This window comes from Pundamilia nyererei, unplaced genomic scaffold (assembly GCF_000239375.1).
Source record: "Pundamilia nyererei isolate P.nyererei 1_Seehausen unplaced genomic scaffold, PunNye1.0 scaffold00063, whole genome shotgun sequence".
Lineage (NCBI taxonomy): Eukaryota > Metazoa > Chordata > Actinopteri > Cichliformes > Cichlidae > Pundamilia > Pundamilia nyererei.
Window position 1 is genome coordinate 908213 of NW_005187464.1, and position 22285 is coordinate 930497.

At 38.5% G+C, this 22285-nt stretch overlaps 1 protein-coding gene across 1 annotated transcript; it reads right to left on the reverse strand.

The window, feature by feature from the left end:
- Positions 1 to 757: 757 nt before the first annotated feature.
- On the reverse strand, positions 758 to 21481 carry cabp7b (calcium binding protein 7b). Its single transcript, XM_005735213.1, has 5 exons — positions 21362 to 21481; positions 1856 to 1999; positions 1657 to 1769; positions 1213 to 1360; positions 758 to 1116 (listed from the first exon to the last, which is right to left on the reverse strand). The coding sequence occupies exons 1-5, from the start codon at positions 21468 to 21470 to the stop codon at positions 989 to 991; spliced, it is 642 nt and encodes a 213-aa protein (XP_005735270.1). The 5' UTR covers positions 21471 to 21481; the 3' UTR covers positions 758 to 988.
- Between the last annotated feature and the right edge of the window lie 804 nt (positions 21482 to 22285).

Below are 22285 nucleotides of genomic sequence, written 5' to 3' on the forward strand. Positions count from 1 at the left end.
ATGACAATATTTTAGCTCAGGCATTGTAGCAGTTTGTTGAAACTGTACAGCAGCACTCCGATGCTAGCCTTAGCTCAGCAGCATGATCTTAGTGAGAGTGACTGCATGCTAATGCTAATGCTAATGCAGCTCACCCATTTGTGGTTCATCTATCACAAAAACTGAGCAAAAATATCAACAAAATAGCAGAGAAAAAACAAAACAGGGCACCGCCAAATTCATTAGATCTCACAGTATGGGTGCCATGAATGACATGCAACATTCATGGAAATATTTCAAGCTGGATAAAGGGATGAACCAATTAAATCGAACTGACTGACAGACTGATACATCCATTAGTAGTCCAGTTTTGTGTTTTGAATTTGAGGGGCTCTTTTTGGTATTTTTAGATCGCAGAAGGTGCTGGTTAAGTCTGTCAGACCTGATGCAAGTTGAAAGTCATGACACAATACAGTAAACAGAGACATAAGAGACACAGCATGCAGCGCACAGTGATTTGTCCTTATGTTTTTAGCTCGATTTGAAATTACGGAGTATCTGGCCCGCTTTTGTATTGCTTTATTACTATCATTGGTGCTGTCGTTATTTGGTGCACTCCAAATGGCAGGGTTCTTGAGAGCAACATTAAATGCACTGACAAAGCACAGCTATTGTTACAACACTTGCTGCACTCTGAAATTTTGGAGAATTGGAGCCTGATTTTCTGTCTAATCTTAGCAAACATCAGCCATCTTAATGAATGAGATGTAACTTGTTTTGGATAACAATCAGCCCTTGAAATACCTTTCTCTCTATTGTCTGTACTACGATTAGTGATCACACAGAACCACTGCATGACATCATTTTATCCATATCAGAGCGATCCTATGATTGCATCATCGAGGGTGTCAGCTGTGAATAAAACCCAAAATGATAAAGTATTTTGGTTAACATTTGCATTTTCCCTGTCTGTCTGTAAATCCGTTTGTAACCAGCAGGCATCGCGTATTTACTTCATCCCTCTGCGGAGCATTTGATTCGCTGCGATGAGCATGACGCTGATGATAAATGCGATAGCGAAGGCACAAATCAGGCTTTTACGCACACAAGTGTGTTTTTCCTGTTGTGTTGGGCTTGCTGCGGAAAGAAAGGGAAGAAGAGACAGAACAAAACTGCGTCAGTGGAGCTTTAGAAATGTATGAAATACTATAAAAATTATATTATAAGACATACTATCAATGTTCACATGGGACTCTGGACTGTTCAGGTGGTTCTCCTCAGTCATGATGATGTTCTCAATGTCTTTCATAGTGAGGTGGTCACGGAAAGTATCATAAAGCAATCTCTTCAGCTCATCCACAGTCAGTTTCTGCATGTCGCACTGGGAAAACAGAAAACACCAGGAGAGGTCTAATTAGCAGAGGAAGAACTTCTGCCTCGATGCCCCTCAGTGATGCACATAAATTGCAGGTCAGCAATAAACAGCAGTGTATAAATATTTTATAAAAATCAGATATTAGAGTAATTAATTTGATTATACTCCTGATTGTAAGGAATGGGGATACCGGTGTCCACAACATGTGATGCAGTTATCTGACTGGGGTGTAGTTTGTGAGGGATTGATATTCAAATGACTAGATTAAACTTTATTGGTGGGGATTATGGGACAGTACATACCTTCCAAAACACCGAGTCAAAGTCTGCTCCGTTGAACTTGTCAGGCATTCCAGCAGCAGAGAGTTTAGGACCAAGTAATGTGACAAACTCTTCAAAGCCAACCTGGCCATCGCCTGATGAAACAAGCGAAACATTGACGAGTCATTAACGCAGCTCACATGTTGGAATAATTGCAGCAGAGAGAGCAAGAGAGACCCACCATCCATGTCAAGTCTTTGGATGATAACCTCCAGCTCCACCTCATTGGGCATGTAGCCCAGTGAGCGCATGGCCATCCCCAGCTCCTGCTTAGAGATAAAGCCATTCCCATCTCTGTCAAATACTTTGAAAGCCTCACGGATCTCTGCGAAGTGAAAGAAGGCACACAGAACGAACATGTTACTTGAGGGCTATCGTTGAACTGGCGGATTTTTAACATGTTGGTTTCAGCGTCGGCGAGTAAAGGGTGTTTATTTTTAGAGTTTAAAGTAAAAGCAGCTTCAAACAGCTGCTGTGGGTCACAGCTCAAACGGCTATAATCCCTCTGTCTTAGATGTTTGTGTTTTGAGAAAGAGGAGGCATAGCTGAATATTGAGTGTTTGAAGAGTGAAAGCAACTTTTTTTCTCCAAGTTTCTTTATTCCATGAGCCAGAATATTTCACAGTAGTAAAAATATTCATTTCTTTTTTGAATAAATCCTACAGAAACTATGCTCCTCCTCCAAATACTGACTCCAAAATAAACTCAGTTCGGTAAATGTTTGGGTAAAATGTGTGACAAGGAGTGGGAAGCAGATAGTACTGAAAGAACTATTGGTCTTCAATGTTTTGGAAATGTCTAATACAGAAAGCTACAACCTTTTGAAACAGTACAACTAATTATCAATAGATTTTAAATGATAACGTTAAGCATGCTATCCAAAAAGAGAAACGCAAGCTGCTTGTGAATGTTCTGACCACCAGGCACAGGGAAAAGACACCCAGAACCTTCTAGCTGTGAGGCGACAGTGCTGCCCCACTGCACCACGAGTTAAACAAGTCAGAATACACCAAATTACTTTTTATCTGATTTAAACCAAACAGCAGAAACTTTAAATCTAAGAGTAAATTGCCTAATTTCTTGTTGGCTATCTGTCTCCTAATGTTGCACCTTAAAAAGAAGAAGAGGTACAAATGTGATCCTTACAGTGCACTGAAGCATATAAACTTTTGCCCTTAAAGACGTACATATACACTGGAACTGCAGAGACAGAAATAGACCTTTAGTGTACACTTTTTATGAGAGTGTAGTTTGATTGTTTCAGTAGAATAGACTGAGACAGAAACACTGCATTTTAAAATTTCAGCCCACAGAACATGAGCAATATTAAAAGTTTCAGCATCCCAGTGAGAGACAAAAAGAGGAGATGAGTGTTTTAGCATCATGTACTGCAGTCTTTCTTTCTTCATTTAAAATGCCTAAATTTAAAATGACCACCAACAAAACCCTTCTTCAAACCTGCAAAACAGTTTACATGTTGCAAAAGCATAAAATTGCTGCAAAACTCATTACGCTCTTGTAAAATACAACTGCCTCCATAATTACCTACAAACTATCATTTTAATAAGCGCATGAAGCACTAACCACCCAATGAGTTAGTGTGTGTAAATGCATGGTTGTGGCTCATCTGTGTGCAGGGCATAGCAATTGTTTTTTTTTTTAAACGAGTAAACAACTGTGTACACAGAAAAATCCATCTGAATAAAACACACTATTAATACAAATAAGGAGAAAGTTGTTTATCCTTCACATCATATTGCAATATTGTAGCTAGGTAGTGTTGAAAGTGTTGCCTGAAGTGAGGTATCTGAGTGAAGCTTTGCAGAAATTATTCTATAAATGTAAAGCATTTAGTTTGAGCCAGTGCTTTGGCTCCAAGTGCTAATGGTTTTGTAGATAGTGCTTCAAAAGCTACCGTTAATGCTTGAGCATTCAGACAGACTGTAATACTACACAACCATTAGCAGAGAGGTGTTTGAACATGTAAGTGCGCAATGTAAAGTTCAATCCTCTGGTAAATAATAATGAATGGCAAATAATGAAAAAGGCAATGCTCTAGTCTTCCTGGCTAAACTATTATCTGCTTTGTTTATCTGTATCTTGTGTTATCTGTGACAGATATTTAAGGGATTTCCCACTGTGATGCAGTGTTATTCTTCATTCATAGTAAGTGATCTTCTGAGCCAGTATCTGCTACTGTGGTCATAACACAATCACTTCTGACTGAAGGCTGCAAGCAGGTTCATGTGTTTCTAATTAAAACTGCAACTTTTGGTAAATAATCCATAAACATTGGCATTTGGCTCCTGTCCTCACTCGGCATCACTGTATTCTGTTTGAAGTGGTGAAAAAGAGCAGTTGCACTTCAAAGGCGCTGAATGCCGGTAGTTCTTTGATGTAGATCCTCAAATATACAAGACTATTGGATGCTAGCTCAGCTCGTTGCTTGATTGGATGAAACAAGAAACAAAATGAACTGGAAGTCTAATTTTTACATCAATATATCAATGATATAAGCCGATACCTGAGCAGTGATAGCCCGAGACACTGCAGAGAATAAAAAGGTGGAATTAACAGAACAAACACGTAGACATCCACCTAATCCACAAGAAACCTATAAATACTTAGACATTCATCATTCAACACCAGAATAAGCTAAACATACACTCTTTTATCTTGAAAATTGCTTTAAACCAAAAGGCTTGGATGAACTGTTCATATGTAAAGCATGTGATTACGCTGGGTGCTTATATGATGTAGAAAACCAATTTGCATGCATTTATGTGACTTGGCAACCACAATTAGCATGCAAGCCCAGATGAGGACGAGCACTAGCTATCCATCTTGTGCACATGAATGAGTGCAGTTTTTAAGTGATAGCTTGCAAATTGTGGTTATAGCGGCAGTGTATAATCCTCTTTAAAAAATCAAATAAAGCACTACAAGACAAAGTCTTTGGAACGTAAATTGAGGTCCTTCTGGACAAGTGGCACTGTCTGTGCCATACCTTGACACATCAGACACAACATATTTGTCTAAATTACTCCCAGCAGCACTGCTTGAGTTTTGTTATCTTCCCTGAGCACAATCCCAGATTCAGTGTTGTGACCTCTGATGCCAGTGACAAATAATGAATTCTCTTAGCCAGCTGAGCAGTGGCTGGACTACAGATTGTTTCACACACTGAGGAATGAATATTTATCTGAAAAAAATAAATAAAATACACACATGGAATCATGAGGGACACAATATGTGTTTACTTTGTTGAAAAATTTGATTATAATTTGCATTTTTTAACATGTAAATGTTGTTTGTCAAGATTTGATCCTCCACAGACTGAAGCGCTTCACTATTTTTTTTTCTCCCTCATGTATTGATATCGCCAACATAATTGATTGGCTTATTTATGTAGCTGAATATGTAGATTTACTTCTGATAAAGGCTGTCCTTTTTAAAGTTAAAAGAGACGGACGTTTATCCAATCAATACTGACAGCTTAACTCCCGGTGTGCCCACATGGGTCAAGCTCATTTTGCAGAAGGAAGTACTACAACCTTATTGATGTGGTAAGACTCAACAAAAGTCAGTGTTACATGATCACTGACAGTACTGTATCCAGCTCCTGTGTGCCACACTGGGCATGATAAAGTACTTTAAGCACCCCATTGTGAGACGTTCGTACTAACATTGCATGTTACATATCCCTGGAAAAATGTTCACTTGCAAATAAACAAATACGCACAGGTAAACACACAACACAACAATAGCAAAGTGATGGAACTGAATTTTTATTTAAAGTGTGGAAAACATTCAGCCGACTCAGGTGTTTACTTTGAGTCCTTGATCAGAATATCTGTAACCTTGCACTGCTGTGAGGGTGCACCCACTCGGCTGTCTGAAGCCAGGTGGTGAAAATCTTTGAATCACTGATTTGATGATTTATATTCTGTCTGTATGACAGAATATTTTTAGTTAATTCTGCAATATGAGAGTGGAGGAAAACAATTTGAAAGCAATATTATCAAGCAAATTATTAATATTGGTGTGAAATAGGTGACTGCTCAAAACAGCAACAGTAGCGTGGCTCCTAAAATGCTGTGAAATGTGTCAGTGGTTCAATCCAGACTAGAAGTTGAAGTGTCCCTGGGCAAATATGGAGGCCAGATGCATCCAGTGGTGTTTGTGTTTGATCGATAAACTTCTGTATATATAGAATAAATTGCCATGTGAATGAATGAATGTGGCACAAGACATTATGTAAATGCTTGACTGTTTATTGTTGCATTTATTCAGACACGAAGACCGTTATGAGCCGAATCAAATGTAAACAAAGTGTCAAGGTGTTTAGTTTTTTAAGAATGACCTCATACATTATAAAAGATGGCCACTTTGGTGTCATCCACTGTTCGCCATCTTAGAGTTTCGAAAACAGATCTGCTGAGACTTATCGATCTTTCTTTTTACAAAATGGTTTTTATATTCAATATTGAGACCCATTAATAGTCCCCAAACCACATCAGTCACTTGCTGTCAGTCTCCTATTGAATGGGTCAAGTTGGCATTTACATCTGATCTGAATATAACAATACGCTGATTACCTGTGTTGGAAACGGCAAATCTGTTGCCATGAACATACCATGAAAATCACAATAAAAACAAACTTAAACTAACTTAACTATGATACAGATGAGTTGAGCTAATCAGTGCAGATGGACTCAGATTGATTGCAATCTGTCAGCAATCCATCTGCATTTATAAATTAGATGGTAATTACTGTCAAACCTTCACCAATCTGTTTGAGGAAGAATCCATTCCCAGTTGGGATTATTTGGAAGCAAGCTATCTCCCACCCAGAGGCTCGGGGTGCTGCACACTCAACCTCTGAGCAACAACTTGGTTGCCACAACTACTTTCAAAATCCGTCTCCGAAAGCTAAAAAGTTTAATTCATCCACCAAATTTTCTAGCTGCAAGGAGGTTGCTGTCTTGTTTTTACTCTGGTGTAACAGAGCCATAAAGCCCTCAGCTAAGTGTTTTTATTTAAAAGTCGGGAATGGAAGTCGTTTTGCCCCCTGGTGGCCATTAGAAAGAAAGCAGCTTTAAAGTATTTCTGTGCTGGCCTACTTATCAATCCATCTAAATCAATTTTTTAAAAAATTATGTATTAAATGAGCACTAGAGATTTAGAAAGGAGTGAACAATACAAATAAGAATTGTATTATCTTGGAAAGATAACACAAATCACAAATAAAGTAAAACTGTTTTCCGATTTGGGAGGTCCTGCTGGGATTTTACTTTTGGATGTAAAAATAACAAAAACTCTAAAACAAAAACAACTTTTAAAAATAACTCCAGAATCTAAGCTTTTAGCATGTATACAATCAATCACAAAATGCCTGTTGTTTGTGCATGAATGATTAGGTTTTAATGAGATGAGTGAAAAAGCAGTTATGCTGTTATAGTTTAAAAGAAAGCCAACAGAAGGGCTCACGGAAATAAGTGCTGATGCGTAGATAATATGTAATGAAATAGAAAGGGACAGTTTTTTCATGAAGAATATATGTGTGTATCACACTTGTATCCAAATCCAAAACACAAATTGCTTCTGACTGCTTCTGTTTAACGCTACAGGAAATGAGAGCAGCCATGCCTTCAGTTATTTTTTTTCTGATATCTTATGATGATAAGCTAATTTATCTAGTTATCTTAAGATATCGATGCACGGTTTATCTAATTGTGGAATAATAAATCTCATTTTCATCATTTTATACCAAGTCTGAGCTGCTGTGATGCCCTGGGGAATATGACACATAATATGACAAGAGATCCTCTGAAAAGATCCTAAAGATTCTTTATACATTTTGTTTTTGTCTGTTTTTCTCCACGGGACGAAGGAGGCTTTAAAAATACTAACAATAACAATTTTCTCCTTTTCTGTATCGTTAGCTTCATGGATAAAGCATAACTTTAGGCTGTTGTTGATGAATGATTCATGGGTGAAAGTTATTTATCATGATTTCACTTTAATAAAGCGAGCGTGGTTTTGCTTCTTGGCATAAAGGTTAGCTTATCTTCACAGATAAGGGTAGATTTGTAAAACATTCTCTTTCTCGCACATGCAGATGACAAGAAATGAACATCCTTGCTGCTGTCCATGGATCTGTGCTGCTGAGAGACGCACAGCAGGCAGCAGCTTCTACTTTGATGTGCTTTCGTATTTGTCATTGATGGGAACAATGATAAATAGAAATTAAATCAAGTGTTTTTTAAGTGTCCCATTCTTCCTGATCATGGTATAGTTCATGCTGACCAGCACAGATGGCATCCAGCAAACTGGAGCAACTGGTTTAACTTAAAAATGAAGGAGTGTCATTTATTCAGTTCCAGACTGTACTTCAGTCAAGGTTTTGACACGAGCAGAAACCGTGTTGTGTTAAAACTTTCAGATCGACCCTCCTTGTTTATTCTCTGCTGTACAGTAACTTTATGTGCACGTACACTTCTGTGATGCTGCTGCAAAACTTAATTTCACTGGTAATTAGATGGTGAAATTACACGTCTTCATAGCTACCGAGATCCCAGAGACAAAGAATTCGTTTTCTTGTGATCAGTTGCATGATTATCTCGAGAAATCAGCCTTTCATTTTCTCAGCATGACATTAACTTGTGATCCTGTTTCGTTACAAAAACTTGCAAACCCAACTGTTTTTACCCATGAATGAACACACTTCACATCCCTTTGCCAAACCATCTTCAACAAATTTCCAAAACACGCCAAGTAGTCAACAAACAACGTTGATTTGTCATTGGTTGGTTTGAGCACTCTCATTGGCCTTCACACATCTTCTATTACAAAAGTGGAATGAATGAGTCACTTGAGGGAAAGAAGTATAAAAGCATATAATCGAGGGGTATTACTGCAAACAACCATCTGAATTTACTGAGGCAAAGGTGACAATTTCATCAAATTGTTCCATATCAAAGCAAAAAGAAATACTGACTGACAATTTCACGGCAAGTTGGACCAACAGGGTCATAATGGTGACTGTAACCTCGATGGCTGATAGGTCTGATAATTTTTTATCTGTTGATCTGCATTAGTGTAAGTTATTTGAGCTAGTGGCTTCACCCCACTATATTTAACACCAGCAGTCACTACATTTTATTCCAGTGACTGAGTGTGTCATTGAAATAAAAGAAGCCACATGACACTGGCTCAAGTGCAATACTGTCAAAATTAGGAACATGTTGTCTCAGAGTGATACTTTTGTTACTGCACTATTGTAAACCTTTATTAGCCGGACATCCCAGTGGCTCTTTGAAACGCCTTCAGCAGGGAGTACTAACATGGACTAGAGAGTAACATCATATTTCTCCAATATTAACTTCTCTTTATTGGCTCTCTGTAGATCCAGGATGATTTAAAATCCTTCTTCTCACATACAAAGACTTCAATGATTAGGCCCAATGGTATCTTAAAGACATCACATCCTATGAACTGTCCCAATAGAGCACTTTGCTTTCAGACTGCAGTTCATAGAACAGTTTCTAGAAGCAGAAATTCAAGGGGAGGAAGCACCTTCAACTTCACTTTTAAAAATCTTTGTTTGTTTGTTTGTTTGTTTGTTTGTTTGTTTGTTTCTTTCTTTCTTTCTTTCTTTCTTTCTTTCTTTCTTTCTTTCTTTCTTTCGTTCTTTCTTTCTTTCTTTCTTTCTTTCTTTCTTTCTTTCTTTCTTTCTTTCTTTCTTTCTAGTATGAGCTGGATCAGATGACCCCGAACCATCCCTGCTGCTACTAGCTCATCCTGCAGAGCCCCTTTCCTTAATGACATGCATGACTGTTGCATGTCATTAACTTTTTGTCCTCTCTTTCCTCTAGTTTGTGCCTTGTCCTTTCTGCAGATCAGCATGTTCCCGATCTGCAGAAATGGGGTCCAGGTTCTTTTTAAAAAATTGTTTGCTGTTTTTTAGGTTTTTTGAGATGAAATGCATTATTTTATAAATAATGCATTTAGAGATAACTGTAAGAAATGGTCCTATATATATAAAACTCAATTTAAATATACTGGGTTCCTTTGATTAATTTAACAGATATGTTTGTCTTCTTTCTTAAATCACTACCTTCTTTTTTATCTAACCAAAAACTTCCAAATTTTCCCTAAATATAACAACCTGTGTAAGCTTCAGCTGGTGTGTCTACAACACCAGTCACTTTAGCCAGGTCTGAGGTCAGGGCTTAAAAGTCTGTTGACCTTCCAAAAGAGTTAAAACATGAACATGAAAGCCGACAGATCCTGCTGACCTTTATGACCGCCTAACAGAGATATTCTTGGTGGTCGCTGGTGCAGCAAAAAAAAAAAAAAAAAAAAAAAAAAAAAATTGAAAATGGTCCATGCCTACTGAAGTCCACTGGCAGACTTTCAGTGCTGCTGACAGGGTCAAAAAAGTCACCGAGGCTCCTTTACTTAAATCCTAATGTGTTTAAAAGCGTGCAGGAGATAAACATGACCAAATATGACATTTTTTTGCATAACAATTAAGAAAATAAATAAATAAAAAGAGATATTAGACAGAGATAGCAGAATTGCAAATGTATAAAGGCAAACACAATTCCAAAAAATCTTGGTTATCTATGAAAACTGCGAATATAAACAGAATGAAGTGCTTTGCAAAACACATATTTTGAATTTGATGGCAACAATGTAAAAAAAAAAGTTGGGACAGGGCCATGTTTGCTACTGTGTAGCATCCTCTCTCCTTTTAACACCAGTGCATAAATGTCTGGGAACTGAGGAGACCAGCTGGTGGACTTTTGGGTTTCTAGTTGCTCAACAGTCCTGAATCTTCTTTTTCTTTTCATGTTGTGCTAAATGTTTTCAGTTGTTGAAAGGTCTGGACTGCAGGCTGTCCACTTCAGTCTCCTGTGTTATGAAGCCATCCAGCATGCAATTTAGGATCATCCTGCTGAAATAGTCATCCCCTGAAAAATACTATTCTGTTTGGGAGCATATGTTAGTGTAAAACCTGTGTATACCTCTCAGCATTGATCTCGTTGCAGATTTCAGGTGCCAATTCCATATGCACTAATGCACCCGCATACCATCAGAGATGCAGGCTTTTTTACTGAGTGCTGTTAACAAGCCAGATGGTCCCTCTCCTTTTTACTCCATATTTTCCATAAAGAATTAAAAAAATGAGTTCTCTGACAACAGAACAGTTTGCCACTTTTCCTCACTCGATTTTTAATGAGCTTTGGCCCAGAGAAGCCTGGCCTTTCTGGATTGTCATTGCTGCTTCACACTTGGCTTTTTCTTTTCCTTCTTTGCATGATTGAGCTTTTTTTTTTTAATGCAGTGCTACCTGAAGGCCCAGAGATGACAGGTGTCTCACACCGAGTTTCAGCCTCGCATGCAGAGATTTCTCCAGATTCTCAAATTTTTTTGATGATATTATGACTGTACATTATATTCCAAGTTTTTGCAGTTTTATAGCAAGGAACACTGATCAGTAGTTCGTTAGCAATTTGTAGATGCAGTATTTTGTAGATTAGTGAACCTCTGTCCATCTTTACACCTGAGAAGCTCTGCCTCTCTAAGTTGCTCTTCTTATAATAACTCATGTTACTGACCTGTTGCAAATTACCCAATTAGTAGCCAAAATTTTCTCTAGCTGATTACGTTTTGTACTGCTTGCTTGTGCAGCCTTTTGTTGCCCCCAAACCAAATATTTTTAGACATGTTGCTGCCATCAAAATCTGTTTTTATTTACATGTTAAACAGCATCCCTAATTTTATGGATGTGAGGTTGTTTATGATCTTTATATTTCCAAGGTAAATCTTTGATTTTGTCATGTTTAATAGCTAAACTATAATTAATGAGACTGCAACTATGTGAAGTAAAAAATACTCACCATAAATTATCCTTATTGTTAGTGTATCATAGCACAGCATGTGTTAAAATGAACACTTTCTAGAAAACAAACCTCCTCTAATATTTGTATGAGAACAACTGATTGATGACGGCCCCTCTTTGAGCTCTGTAGCTCAGAATTGCTCAGCCGTTTGTTACTAAATAATACTGATAGCATGGAACTCCTCCACTGTGTCATTGCTGCCGAGATTTCCAAAGAGAAAGAGATGCCTGGGATTTGTGCATTTATTTCCTTGTTTATATTTTATCAGCTAATTCTTCTTTAGTCTGCAAGCAGTGTGGATGGCTTATAGTTACTGTAACCTTCCCTCAGCGCTCTCAGTCACATCTAAGTGCTTGAGCTGAGTGAACCCATCACACCATAAGTGCTGATGAAAGGTCCCATTGAAAAATAAAGATAACGGGACAGAGAGTAGCTAAAAGATACCTCTTTCACATTGCTTCTCATGCATGGGAGGAGATAATGTAAATGCTGGAAGTTCAGAGGAAACGACTGCTGCCTTCAGAAGAAACAAACACAAGCAGTGTTATCCTCGAGAAAAGATATCGACCATGCACTACCACCGCTGAGAAAGCCCTACTGTGATTGTCCAGTTTACTGTAAAAAACAACAACCCCTCTTCACCTTCAGTAATGATCATGACATTGAACGATACGATAATAGAGCTGTTACAGCAGGGGGTAGATGAAGAAGTCTCTTTGCTCCGCAGGTAGTGAACGGAAGAGAATAACAACAGCCTCTTTTCACCGCCCCGAAGTCACTGCTTGAACATGACTTCATACTTCACAATATGTTCCATCTCACCACATTATTAAAGCTCATTTCATGTGTCAGACTCACGCTCAGGTCTCGTATCAGATGTCAAATTTACGTGAGTCTAAACCAGATGAATTGCATATGTACATGTGTCCAGTCACATTCAGAGGCTACATTTGCATAGGAGAAAGGAGACTCAGGCCTTCCTGCTAATTGCACCCTGTTAGTCAGGATCAAACAGGACCTTTTGTGTCAGCCAGTTGCTGGGATGAAAGGGATGAAAATAAAGGCGTTACTTGATTCTTTTCCAGAATAAATGGGAATCTTAAATTAGGCACCTTTCTCCGGCAACCTCAGACTGCATGTCCAGAGGTGACAAGAGAAAGTCGCTGGCACTAATTGACATGCTCTACTTAAAAGTAAACTTTTGGTCAACAAATGAGGAGCGCAGTCTTCTTATTAAAAGAAGACTTCTGGTGGAAAACAGTTTCGAAGGTAAAAAAAGAAGAAGAAAGAAATCAGTGGGAGAGATGAGTCACATCTACTCATTAAATAATTCACCTTCCCATGGGAATATGTCAGTAATAGTATGATGACACCCGTGACATCCGTCGTTCTGATACTACATGTGAGTCATATTAATCAGTATCCAGAGAGAGCTCTGCTAATGCATTAGAGCAAAAGTAGGTCGGCACATAATACAAATGCTGTCAAAATAATGCGACTTTTAACATCACTAAATAACATTAACAGCTGCTTAGAGCATGATTATATTGAATCAAACAACCCCAACTGATTCCAGGTGACTAATCCCCCCCCAACATTAGCAGGCACCTAACTGGGATTTAAGGGTTTGCAGGGGAACAAACAGTGAACTAATTTGTTCGGGGAGCTCCAGACTTTGCTCTCTTGTCCAGCACACAAACAAAAGAGCTGTTTAAATACTCATTTTTACACACCTTAATTGGCTCCATCCCAGCTTATCGCAAAATAATGAGACAAATGTGAGTTCATGCAGTGCGGATGCATGTAGAAGGTGTCGAGGGGACACAACGAGTACAGAGTGACACCCTCACAGCCCTGTTCTTATCTGTCCTGATGTGCGAACTGAGCGCTTCAAAAATATGATAACGATCAATTGTGATGTGGCAAAAAAGATGCACTAACCCCATAGTGTACAGCAGTGAGACGGATTAATACACAAATCACCTTCTAAAACTACAACATTTTAATCTACTTACTTGCTTCTGCAGATTTGTAGCCTGCATGTATTGTTACATTTACACAAATATGCCATCACTGAACACAGTAATGATGCCCTGCACGAGCCCGGCATGTATAAGAGTCCCTGCTGTGTAAAAGTACATAAAATGACTACCTGCAGCTCTTTGTGGGCTGAGTTGAAAACATGCGACTGGTTTCTTTCAGGAAAATTATTGAGAATTACAGCTTAACTTTATTTTGTTTTGAACTTATCAGACAGGCAGCACAGATTTGTCTTCGACTGATGTCTTTTGTTAGGGAAGTGTTGATTTTCTGCTCTTATCTTGTTTTCTTCTTTTTCCATGCTGTTTTATGATATTCAGGTTTTTATACACATTGTCATTACTAACTTTCTCATGTTTTTCATAATAAGACAAAAGGAAAGTGGAGTTTTTAACAAACAGACGAATTAACTTTACTGTTTAGAATATGCAAACTTCTTCTCCAGTGATATGGATGCATTGCTGGGTCATATTAGGACAAAATTTACCATTTCAATTTATTGAAGACTGACGTTGACCTTTAACTCAACCTGTAGGATTCTATTAACAACAACGTAGAATTATTATGCTAACTGGCCACTTTATTAGGTACAAATACCTGATTAGACTAATGCAAACCAGTCTATCACTTGAGAGCAACTCGATCAATTTACGTAGAGAAAACCTGCTGAAGTTCAGTCTGAGCCCACAAAACGAGGAAGAAAGGTGAATGAAGTGACTTTAAAAGTGGCATGGTTGCTTCAGAAACTGCAACCAGGATTTCTCCCTACAACCATCTCTAGGGTTTGTGGAGAAAGCTACTTTCAGCTGCTCCCTTAGTCACAGGAGAGAGCCACAGTGGGTAGCTTCGGATGTTTTGATTTGGCAGATCTTTACTCTTCCTGACGCACCTCCAAAGGGATTTGTATTTCCTCGTCTAATTAAACTGGGAATCTTTTGCTTGTTAGGCAACCGTATAAACCATTGCACCACACAACCAGGAGAGCATATCCAGTGAGTGGCATTTCTCAGTTAAAATGCCTTGTTTATCCCAGAGTTGAGAGGAAAATGGCCAGATTGCTTCAAGCTGATAGGAAGGCAACAGTAAGTTGCTGTGCTGAACAGCATCTCTGAGTGCTGAACTGCGGAGAAGATTGGCTCCAGCAGCAGAAGTCTACACCGGGTACCAGTCCTGTCAGCTAAGAACAAGAAACCGAGGCTACAGTTCACACACGCTCACCAAAACTGGACAGCAGAAGTCTGGAAAAATACCGCCTGCTCAGATGAGTCTGCAACATTCAGTATGGATCCTGCCCTCCGTTAATAATTTAAACTGCTGGTGGTAGTGTAATGGTGTAGGGGATAGTTTCTTGGCACATCATGGGCCCTTTAGTACCATCTGAGTATCATTTAAATGCCACAGCTTACCTGAGTATTGTTAATGACCATTTATGAGCACATTTATGCTTCCGGCTGGCTGACACACCACGTCACAAAGCTCAAATCAAACTGGTTGAAGGATGTGCCTAATGAAGTGACCAGTGAGAGTATATTTTTGCCACCGGTTGAGTATTTATTAGCTCAATGTTTGAGCATTTCCAAGCTCAGTATAATGATGTGAATGAAATATGGCTGTTGCCTAGCGGCAGACAAGGGGAGATTAAGGATGCAGTCTCATAATTAACGTCTTGTGATAGTGTTGTTATTTGAAATTGTGAAGTTTTCTGTCTGGCTGCAACATTAATGACCAGATCTTTGACCACGCAGAAAGCTACATTAAACACACAGCTTATGATTATTGTTTTTAAACCGTATTGTTTACAAGTGTAACACCTGATAATAATGTTCAGCTACAAGTCATTTATAACACTTTAATTAATGATGAACTACAGTTTACATTACGTTTAAGGATGTTTGATAAGTGGCAAGACAAATCTGTTATAAGTTAAATTTGTGATCATGAGCAAATTATTAGCAAAGGATTAAAAAATAAAACATTCAGACATTGAATTCTTTGTAAGTTAGATGTGAATATTTAAGGTAGCGTCTCTTTATGACGGTTTTATTTTGATGAGCTATTACTTTTAAGTTAGCCCGTTATAAGCACAATAAATGATTGTGCTATTTTTAACTCTGTTTGTCTTTTTAAAACATTTTTTTAATATTCTGGCATTTTGTTATGAAGCACTTTGAGATGCTTATCTTAAAAAGGGGCTACAGAAATAACATTTGACTTACTTATTTAACTACAAATTACATTAAATTTGTGAACGATGGACCGCCAGCAGATTGTAACGTGTCAGTGTTAAAGAAATTCATCACATGGGTTCTGTGTCGAGTGGGTACTGGCCTCAGTCTGAACCTTTGCACCATCTGTGACCTGCCAGGGAGGCTCCTACAATCCATCACTTATTAACGATGTAGTCATAATTTGTTCATGGTCATGTTCTAATTTAAACTTATAAATGGCTTGATGATTTCTTAATACAACTCTGTATATTAATGTATTGCAAATGATGATCATTAAAGCTTATAAATGATGGAATTACTACAAAGCGTTACTTGCATATGTACAGAGCATGTCCAGCCTCTGTCCTGACCACTGTCACTGTATGTGTATAATTAGGCACCTGCAATACAGTAACACAACCAACATAACACATATAATGCCTGCTTACAATGTTGCAGCAAAAAGGAACTCCATTTGTAAGCATAAAAGACAACAGCTTTGCATACAAAGTGGAAGAAGGCCTGCACTCCACTACAATGCTTGACATCTGGGGGATTCTCCTGCTGGCTGCGATCTATAAATATTGTTCACATTCTCTGTCGGTGATGCACCGAGGAACGATACAAGCTCGCAGAGACCTCCAAGAGTTTAACTGGCAGGAAGTCACAGCTGTTGTCAGCCATAAAAAGAGTGTCTTATCTGTGCCAGCACATGTGTAGTTAAAGCACCAATTTACTCTGGGTTATGGGGTGTGTTTTAGACATTTTAATGCTGACACTGCAAGATCATGTCTTAATAAAATGATAATTTGCACAATTATCAGAAAATGTTGTATATATCATTCTGGTAATCAACAAATGCTGATTTTTTTTGTTCTAGTAAGCTCTAAAACGTCAATAAAGACCCACAGACTGTGTCTGTTACCTCATGTACAGTGCTTAACAAATTAATTAGAGCACCACTCAATGTAAGGCTCGCACCACAGCTGCCATAAATGAACAGAATTGATAATTAATACAATAATATTTTATGTTGCTATAATAGTTAATCCACCTGTGTGTGCAAGCTACTTAATGCTAAAACACAATTCTTGTTGTTTTCCATGACTTTTTAAATTTACCGTTATACAAAAAAGCAGAAAAATCATTTTCAATTAAGATGCCAAATTACAGGCACTTACGTGCATTCCTGAACAGAAAAATTAGTTTTAGCACTTGAATTTATTCTTGAGTAATTCTGACTTCTCAAACATGAATTCATTTTGCTATTTGCCTAAAAAAAATAAATAATAATATAATATTTATTTATAAATGCGTTTTTTTAAAAACATGTTCTTTACTTATTCTTTTGACAGGTGGTCTAATAAATTTGTATTGTACGAGTCTCCTGTATTATACAATATACATTTTTGAGTGTTTTATTTATTTGTGTAATTATGAATTGGATCAGCATTAGAGGTTATCCAGTCGGTCATGTATAATGAGCTGCACTTGGCTCTGGACCTGGGATTTAATATAGTGCTTATTAAATAGAGAGAAACTTGGCACTGCATAATATCTACATAGACATTCACCTAACAGTGTTTACAGGATAAATGCACACATAAATGTTTCATGGGTTTCTTCAGGGACATGATTAAATATAGTGATTGCTGTTATGTCATTAACATAATGGCTTAATTATCACGTATAATTTGTGATGAATTAGGCAGCTTTTTGTTCCACGGTTACAGAGAGGGTGCCCAACGCCACATTGCCCAGATTAGGATTTTTAAAAGATGATTTAATCATGAGTTAAACTGATCCAGTTTTACATGAGGGATCTACAGATCTCAGATATACAAATGCGCACTGATTTCTAAGAGGCGGGAGAACGGCTGCTTTTACAATAGTGTGGCTTCATATCAGGCTTTATGACAAGTGCATGACACAAGGGCAGAGAAAAGGATAGGAAGCCTTGCTGTCGGCTCTGCCCACCTCGGCAACCATCTGTTTGAAAAACATTCCCTGGGATCTGCATATCCATTAAGAGCTGCGAGCACTTAATCAGCCTCCCTCAACTTCACCCAGTCCAGAGGATGTCCTGTCCATTCAAGTCTCTGTAATCCTCACTGTTGTCATTCCTACTGATGCATTTACTTGCTCGTACAGTTTTCAGGAAACAGTGTAAGTTACTGCCTGGTTTGGTTGTTGGAGGGGTGGGAGGGATGTCATTATGTTGCACTTAAGACTGTGATCCTAATAAAATGGCAGCTTAAAATGGCAAAGTCTTAAGATGACAGGATTATAAAGATTTATATATAATCTCTGTTGAGTGTTGATTCTACCACTGAAATAATTAGAACTTCTTTTTCATTTTATTGGTTATATTCATCCAATTGCAGCATAAAATCAGAAAACACGTGATTCTGTAATATCTGACTCAATTTTAAGTTAATGCCATCTTCAGCTGTTTTCTTAATTTCAACTTTACATTATAGTTTAAAGAAGTTATGTCATTCCTTACATCATAGTAAATTATATCCTCATTTAAGGTCCCTAGGTCTTGTCGTAGAATAACCGTAATGCACATAATATTTAGTCAATGAAAAAAACAGAGGCACTGCAGTTCATGGTGCTTCTGGGGTACCCCTGATGGTGCTGTTAATGGGAAAATCTGGTGTTTGATAGCTATATATTTTTAAACTCAGATGAAGGCTGGAGGTCAAAAGGTGATGTTTTTTATCCTCTCTGAAATGTGTTGCTGCCCACCTTTATCCAATATGTAACTGAACAGCTGTTGGAAAATCAGATCTCACCACATGCCCACAAATCATTAACAGTTTTCTGCATTAAATTTGAAGAACTTGTGAACAGAGAACAAGCTATGTGACATTTCACATTCAGTCCCCTGGTGCATCCCTCTAAACTTCTAAAGATGAGTGATGTTTGAACAGATTTGTTTTTTTTCTTTTCTAAAACCCTCTGAAAAGGTCACATTTGTAGAAAATCTCAAAGGTACTGGATATTATATGAAGATGAATAATAATATGTTTTGAGCTTTTTAAAAACCGTTGCACAAAACAAAAACTCTTGACCTGGGTTTCTAGTGACTACACCAGAGATTCAGATAAAACTCTCGCCACAGGCTATGTGCTCAGTCCCGTTTTGCAGATCCACTGCACAACATTTTTCCCCATCTTGCCACTGTGTTTCAGCTAACGAGTGGGGGGTTATTTAGACAATGCATCTTGCAGCTCTTATGCTGCTGGTTTACTGATACAGGAGAAAATCAGTCAACACTAAAACTTGGAGGTAAAATGAAACTCTTTAACTTGTTTGTCTGGGATGGGTTGTTCTATGTACTGTCCACGTTGCAGCACGTGTCATTGCACAGGATGCAAGGTCCTCTTGTCCTTGTATTGTGTTTTTTTGTGTGTATTCCAAAGTGGCAGTCGACCCGTGCCTGAAACAATGTCACCAAGAAAAAAGTCCCATTGATTTAACCGCACAACTCATCGCCTGCATGCTCTTCAATACTAAAAACTGATTTACTGCGATTATAGTTTCTGTGAGCCTGATGATGAGTTTAGATGTTAGGATACATGTAGAGAGAAAATGGAGGCTTGCGTAAGTTCTTGGCAGCATGGCACAGAATGATAATAATCCTATATGAAGCATAAAATGTTATCTGTTTTATCAGGTTTGTTTTTCTGACTGCGACAGACTCACTGAATCAAGGATCATTCTAAACATGTCCAGTTGCACTTGGAGTATATATGTGCACCTTGCAAGAAAAAAAAAGATTATCATAAATATGATTATAAAAAGTAATTATGTGAGCTGTGCAATCAGGGAACTTCTGCCCCAATATAATTAAAGATTTTGTGGATGAAACAACATTTACAGTCTGAATTTCGGACCTCTATGAAGAGAGGGGGGATTTTTCAGAAACCCTGGACTGCAGCAGACCAAAAAGGTGCTGCAGCTCCCTCAGAGTGCGTTAAGGTGGCGCAGCAATGAAAGGGTACGTTGGAGGCTGCAGATTCAAAGCCTTGGACTGGCTCTGTGCTGGTAAACAGGAGAGGTTCATCTTAAACTCTCTTGCCTCCCTCATCAACTTACAGTTCTCGTTAATGCATTTTACCTGCCACTGGAGCAGGTGAAAACAGGAAGATTACTTGTTTACTGTGGGCACTGCTGGGGTGTGAGGCCATGCAAACGTAGCAGTGCATTACATGCTCAGTGAATCCTCCCTGCAGTAAATATTCATGGTTCAGTGGTCTGTCTTACTCTGAATATTTAATGACTCAATTAGTAAACTAAAATTTGGAAAGACTCGCCCAATACCTGAAAAGCTGCATGGCCGTTGATGACACCACCCGCCAACATTTTACTGCTGTTGTTCTTTTCTTGCTTTTCCATAGCCAATCTTTTAATTTAATTTATATCGTGTCTGCAGATAGCGGATTTTCAATGTCAAATGAGTGGCTCGAAGCAAGGGCAGGCAGCCACTTGTGAGGACCGGGCAACCTACAGACAGAAGAAAGGGGAAATGGAATTCCCTATGCATAAAAGACTTGGCGATATCAAATCTGATCTGACTTATCTCTTTATTGTAGTCTGCCTGGCTTTGTTCCAAATCGCTGCCAAGTGTGCATTCTCATTGTGAGGACCATTTTTGCAAAACAAAACCTCTATTTTTAACAACTCGGCCCTACAGTTACAATAGCAAGTGTGAATTTAATGCTTAAGTGAATCTTTCACTTGCCCTTTCTGTACAGCATGAAAGCTTCTTTTCTTCTTCTTCTTCTTCTTCTTCTTCTTCTTCTTCTTCGTCTTCTTCTTCTTCTCTGGTTAATGCAATTCATAAAAGATGAAATGATGCAATTTATGGATCAAAATGAGTCCATCGTTCAATCTCATTGATGAGTTTTGTCTGCCTTCGATTTTCAAGTAATCTGCAGTTTTATATTTATGAGTTTGACATTCAGTATAGTGTTTTTGTCCATTACTGGATCCTTCCCTTTTAACAAAATTCAGAGTCCCTCTACTCGTCAGTCTGTGTCTCAGTCTTGGCTGGATGAGTAAATAACAGCAGGTGCAACGGAGTCTCATAGAGGTCAGGGGTACAGCCGAGAAATGCAGTGTATAAACATGCAGTTTACTCACAATATAATATCCCGTTGCTGTGATTAGATGATAAATTGAAATTTTTGGTTGATGTATGAATGGAAAAAGCACGATTAACTATTTCTACAGCTTAATTTTGTGCCAAAAATCATAAGCAAGAAAAAAAGTAAGAGCATACAGTTTGTCGGTATTTTCCCCAGCACAAAACTATAAACCATCTAGATCTTACACACAGAGATCTGGTGTCGGATTTGTTGAAAAGGTTGTACAGCGCACACCCTCTGGAGCTCTCCAGGGTCCTGATTTGGCAGCTGAACTTCAAATTCGGGAGTTACAGCTGTTATCGTTACTGTCACTGGTTGAAACCATGCTCAAAGCAAGCAAACAGACAGATAGCAAAAAAACAACAAGCCTCACCTTCCACTTCATCCTCAGGCAGGTTAACAGGGGTCCGGTAGGTGAGGACATCTGGAATAGTGCAAAGTCCCTTGTACATGAACCTGGTGGTCACAGCACGCACTGGCATTTCTGCGAGGGAAAAGCAACAACTGTGTCTCGATCTTCATATAGCCTCGCTCTCCGGAGTTTTGGCAGACCCTTTGCTACTGTCCTTGATCTTTTAGGCAAAAGAAACTCAAGCAAATGAAAGGAGGTAAACCTTCCCTCAGCGGAGTTCAACCTTCCTTATTGTCGGCGAGGGCAGAAAACACGAGTAAAATCACCTCGACTGAAAATGCAGATTGTAAATCGCCGTTGGTTTCAGTGCACAGCCCCTTGCAGCGTGTTGTGATCAAGACACGAGGCGAAAAGGCAAATAAAATTGGCGTGTAAAACTTTTACTTCATAGCTTGTTGAGCAAAGCGACAGTATGTCTAGAGCCCTAAATAAAGCCTCAAACGAGCAAATATTTGGCTTATATTAAAGTCAAGATCCAAATCAACGAGATAAACAGGCTAATTTGCAATTCTTCCAAAGCTCCTGCATCACAGCATTAAAACGAGGAAAAGAAACACGTAAAAAGAAATGGGAGAAAAATTCTACCCTAAAAAGATAATTTACCTATAATGTTTCTTACTGATTCCTATAAGGAGTCTTGATCTTTTAAATAGTCTGTTCCCGGTATAGTCTGCCTCACTTTTCTTCCCCGTTTCGGAATCTTCTTTAAAAAAAAATGTAAAAATCGACAACACAAGATAAAGCAGTAGCGCTGGCGTGCTGATCCTATCCGGTAAACGAGGCGGGAAACAAATCTTGTAACATTCTTTTTTCCTGAAGAGCAGCTTGAAGGGAATCCTGGGTGACCCCCTCTCATGTGACACAGACACGGTGTATAAGGCTGTG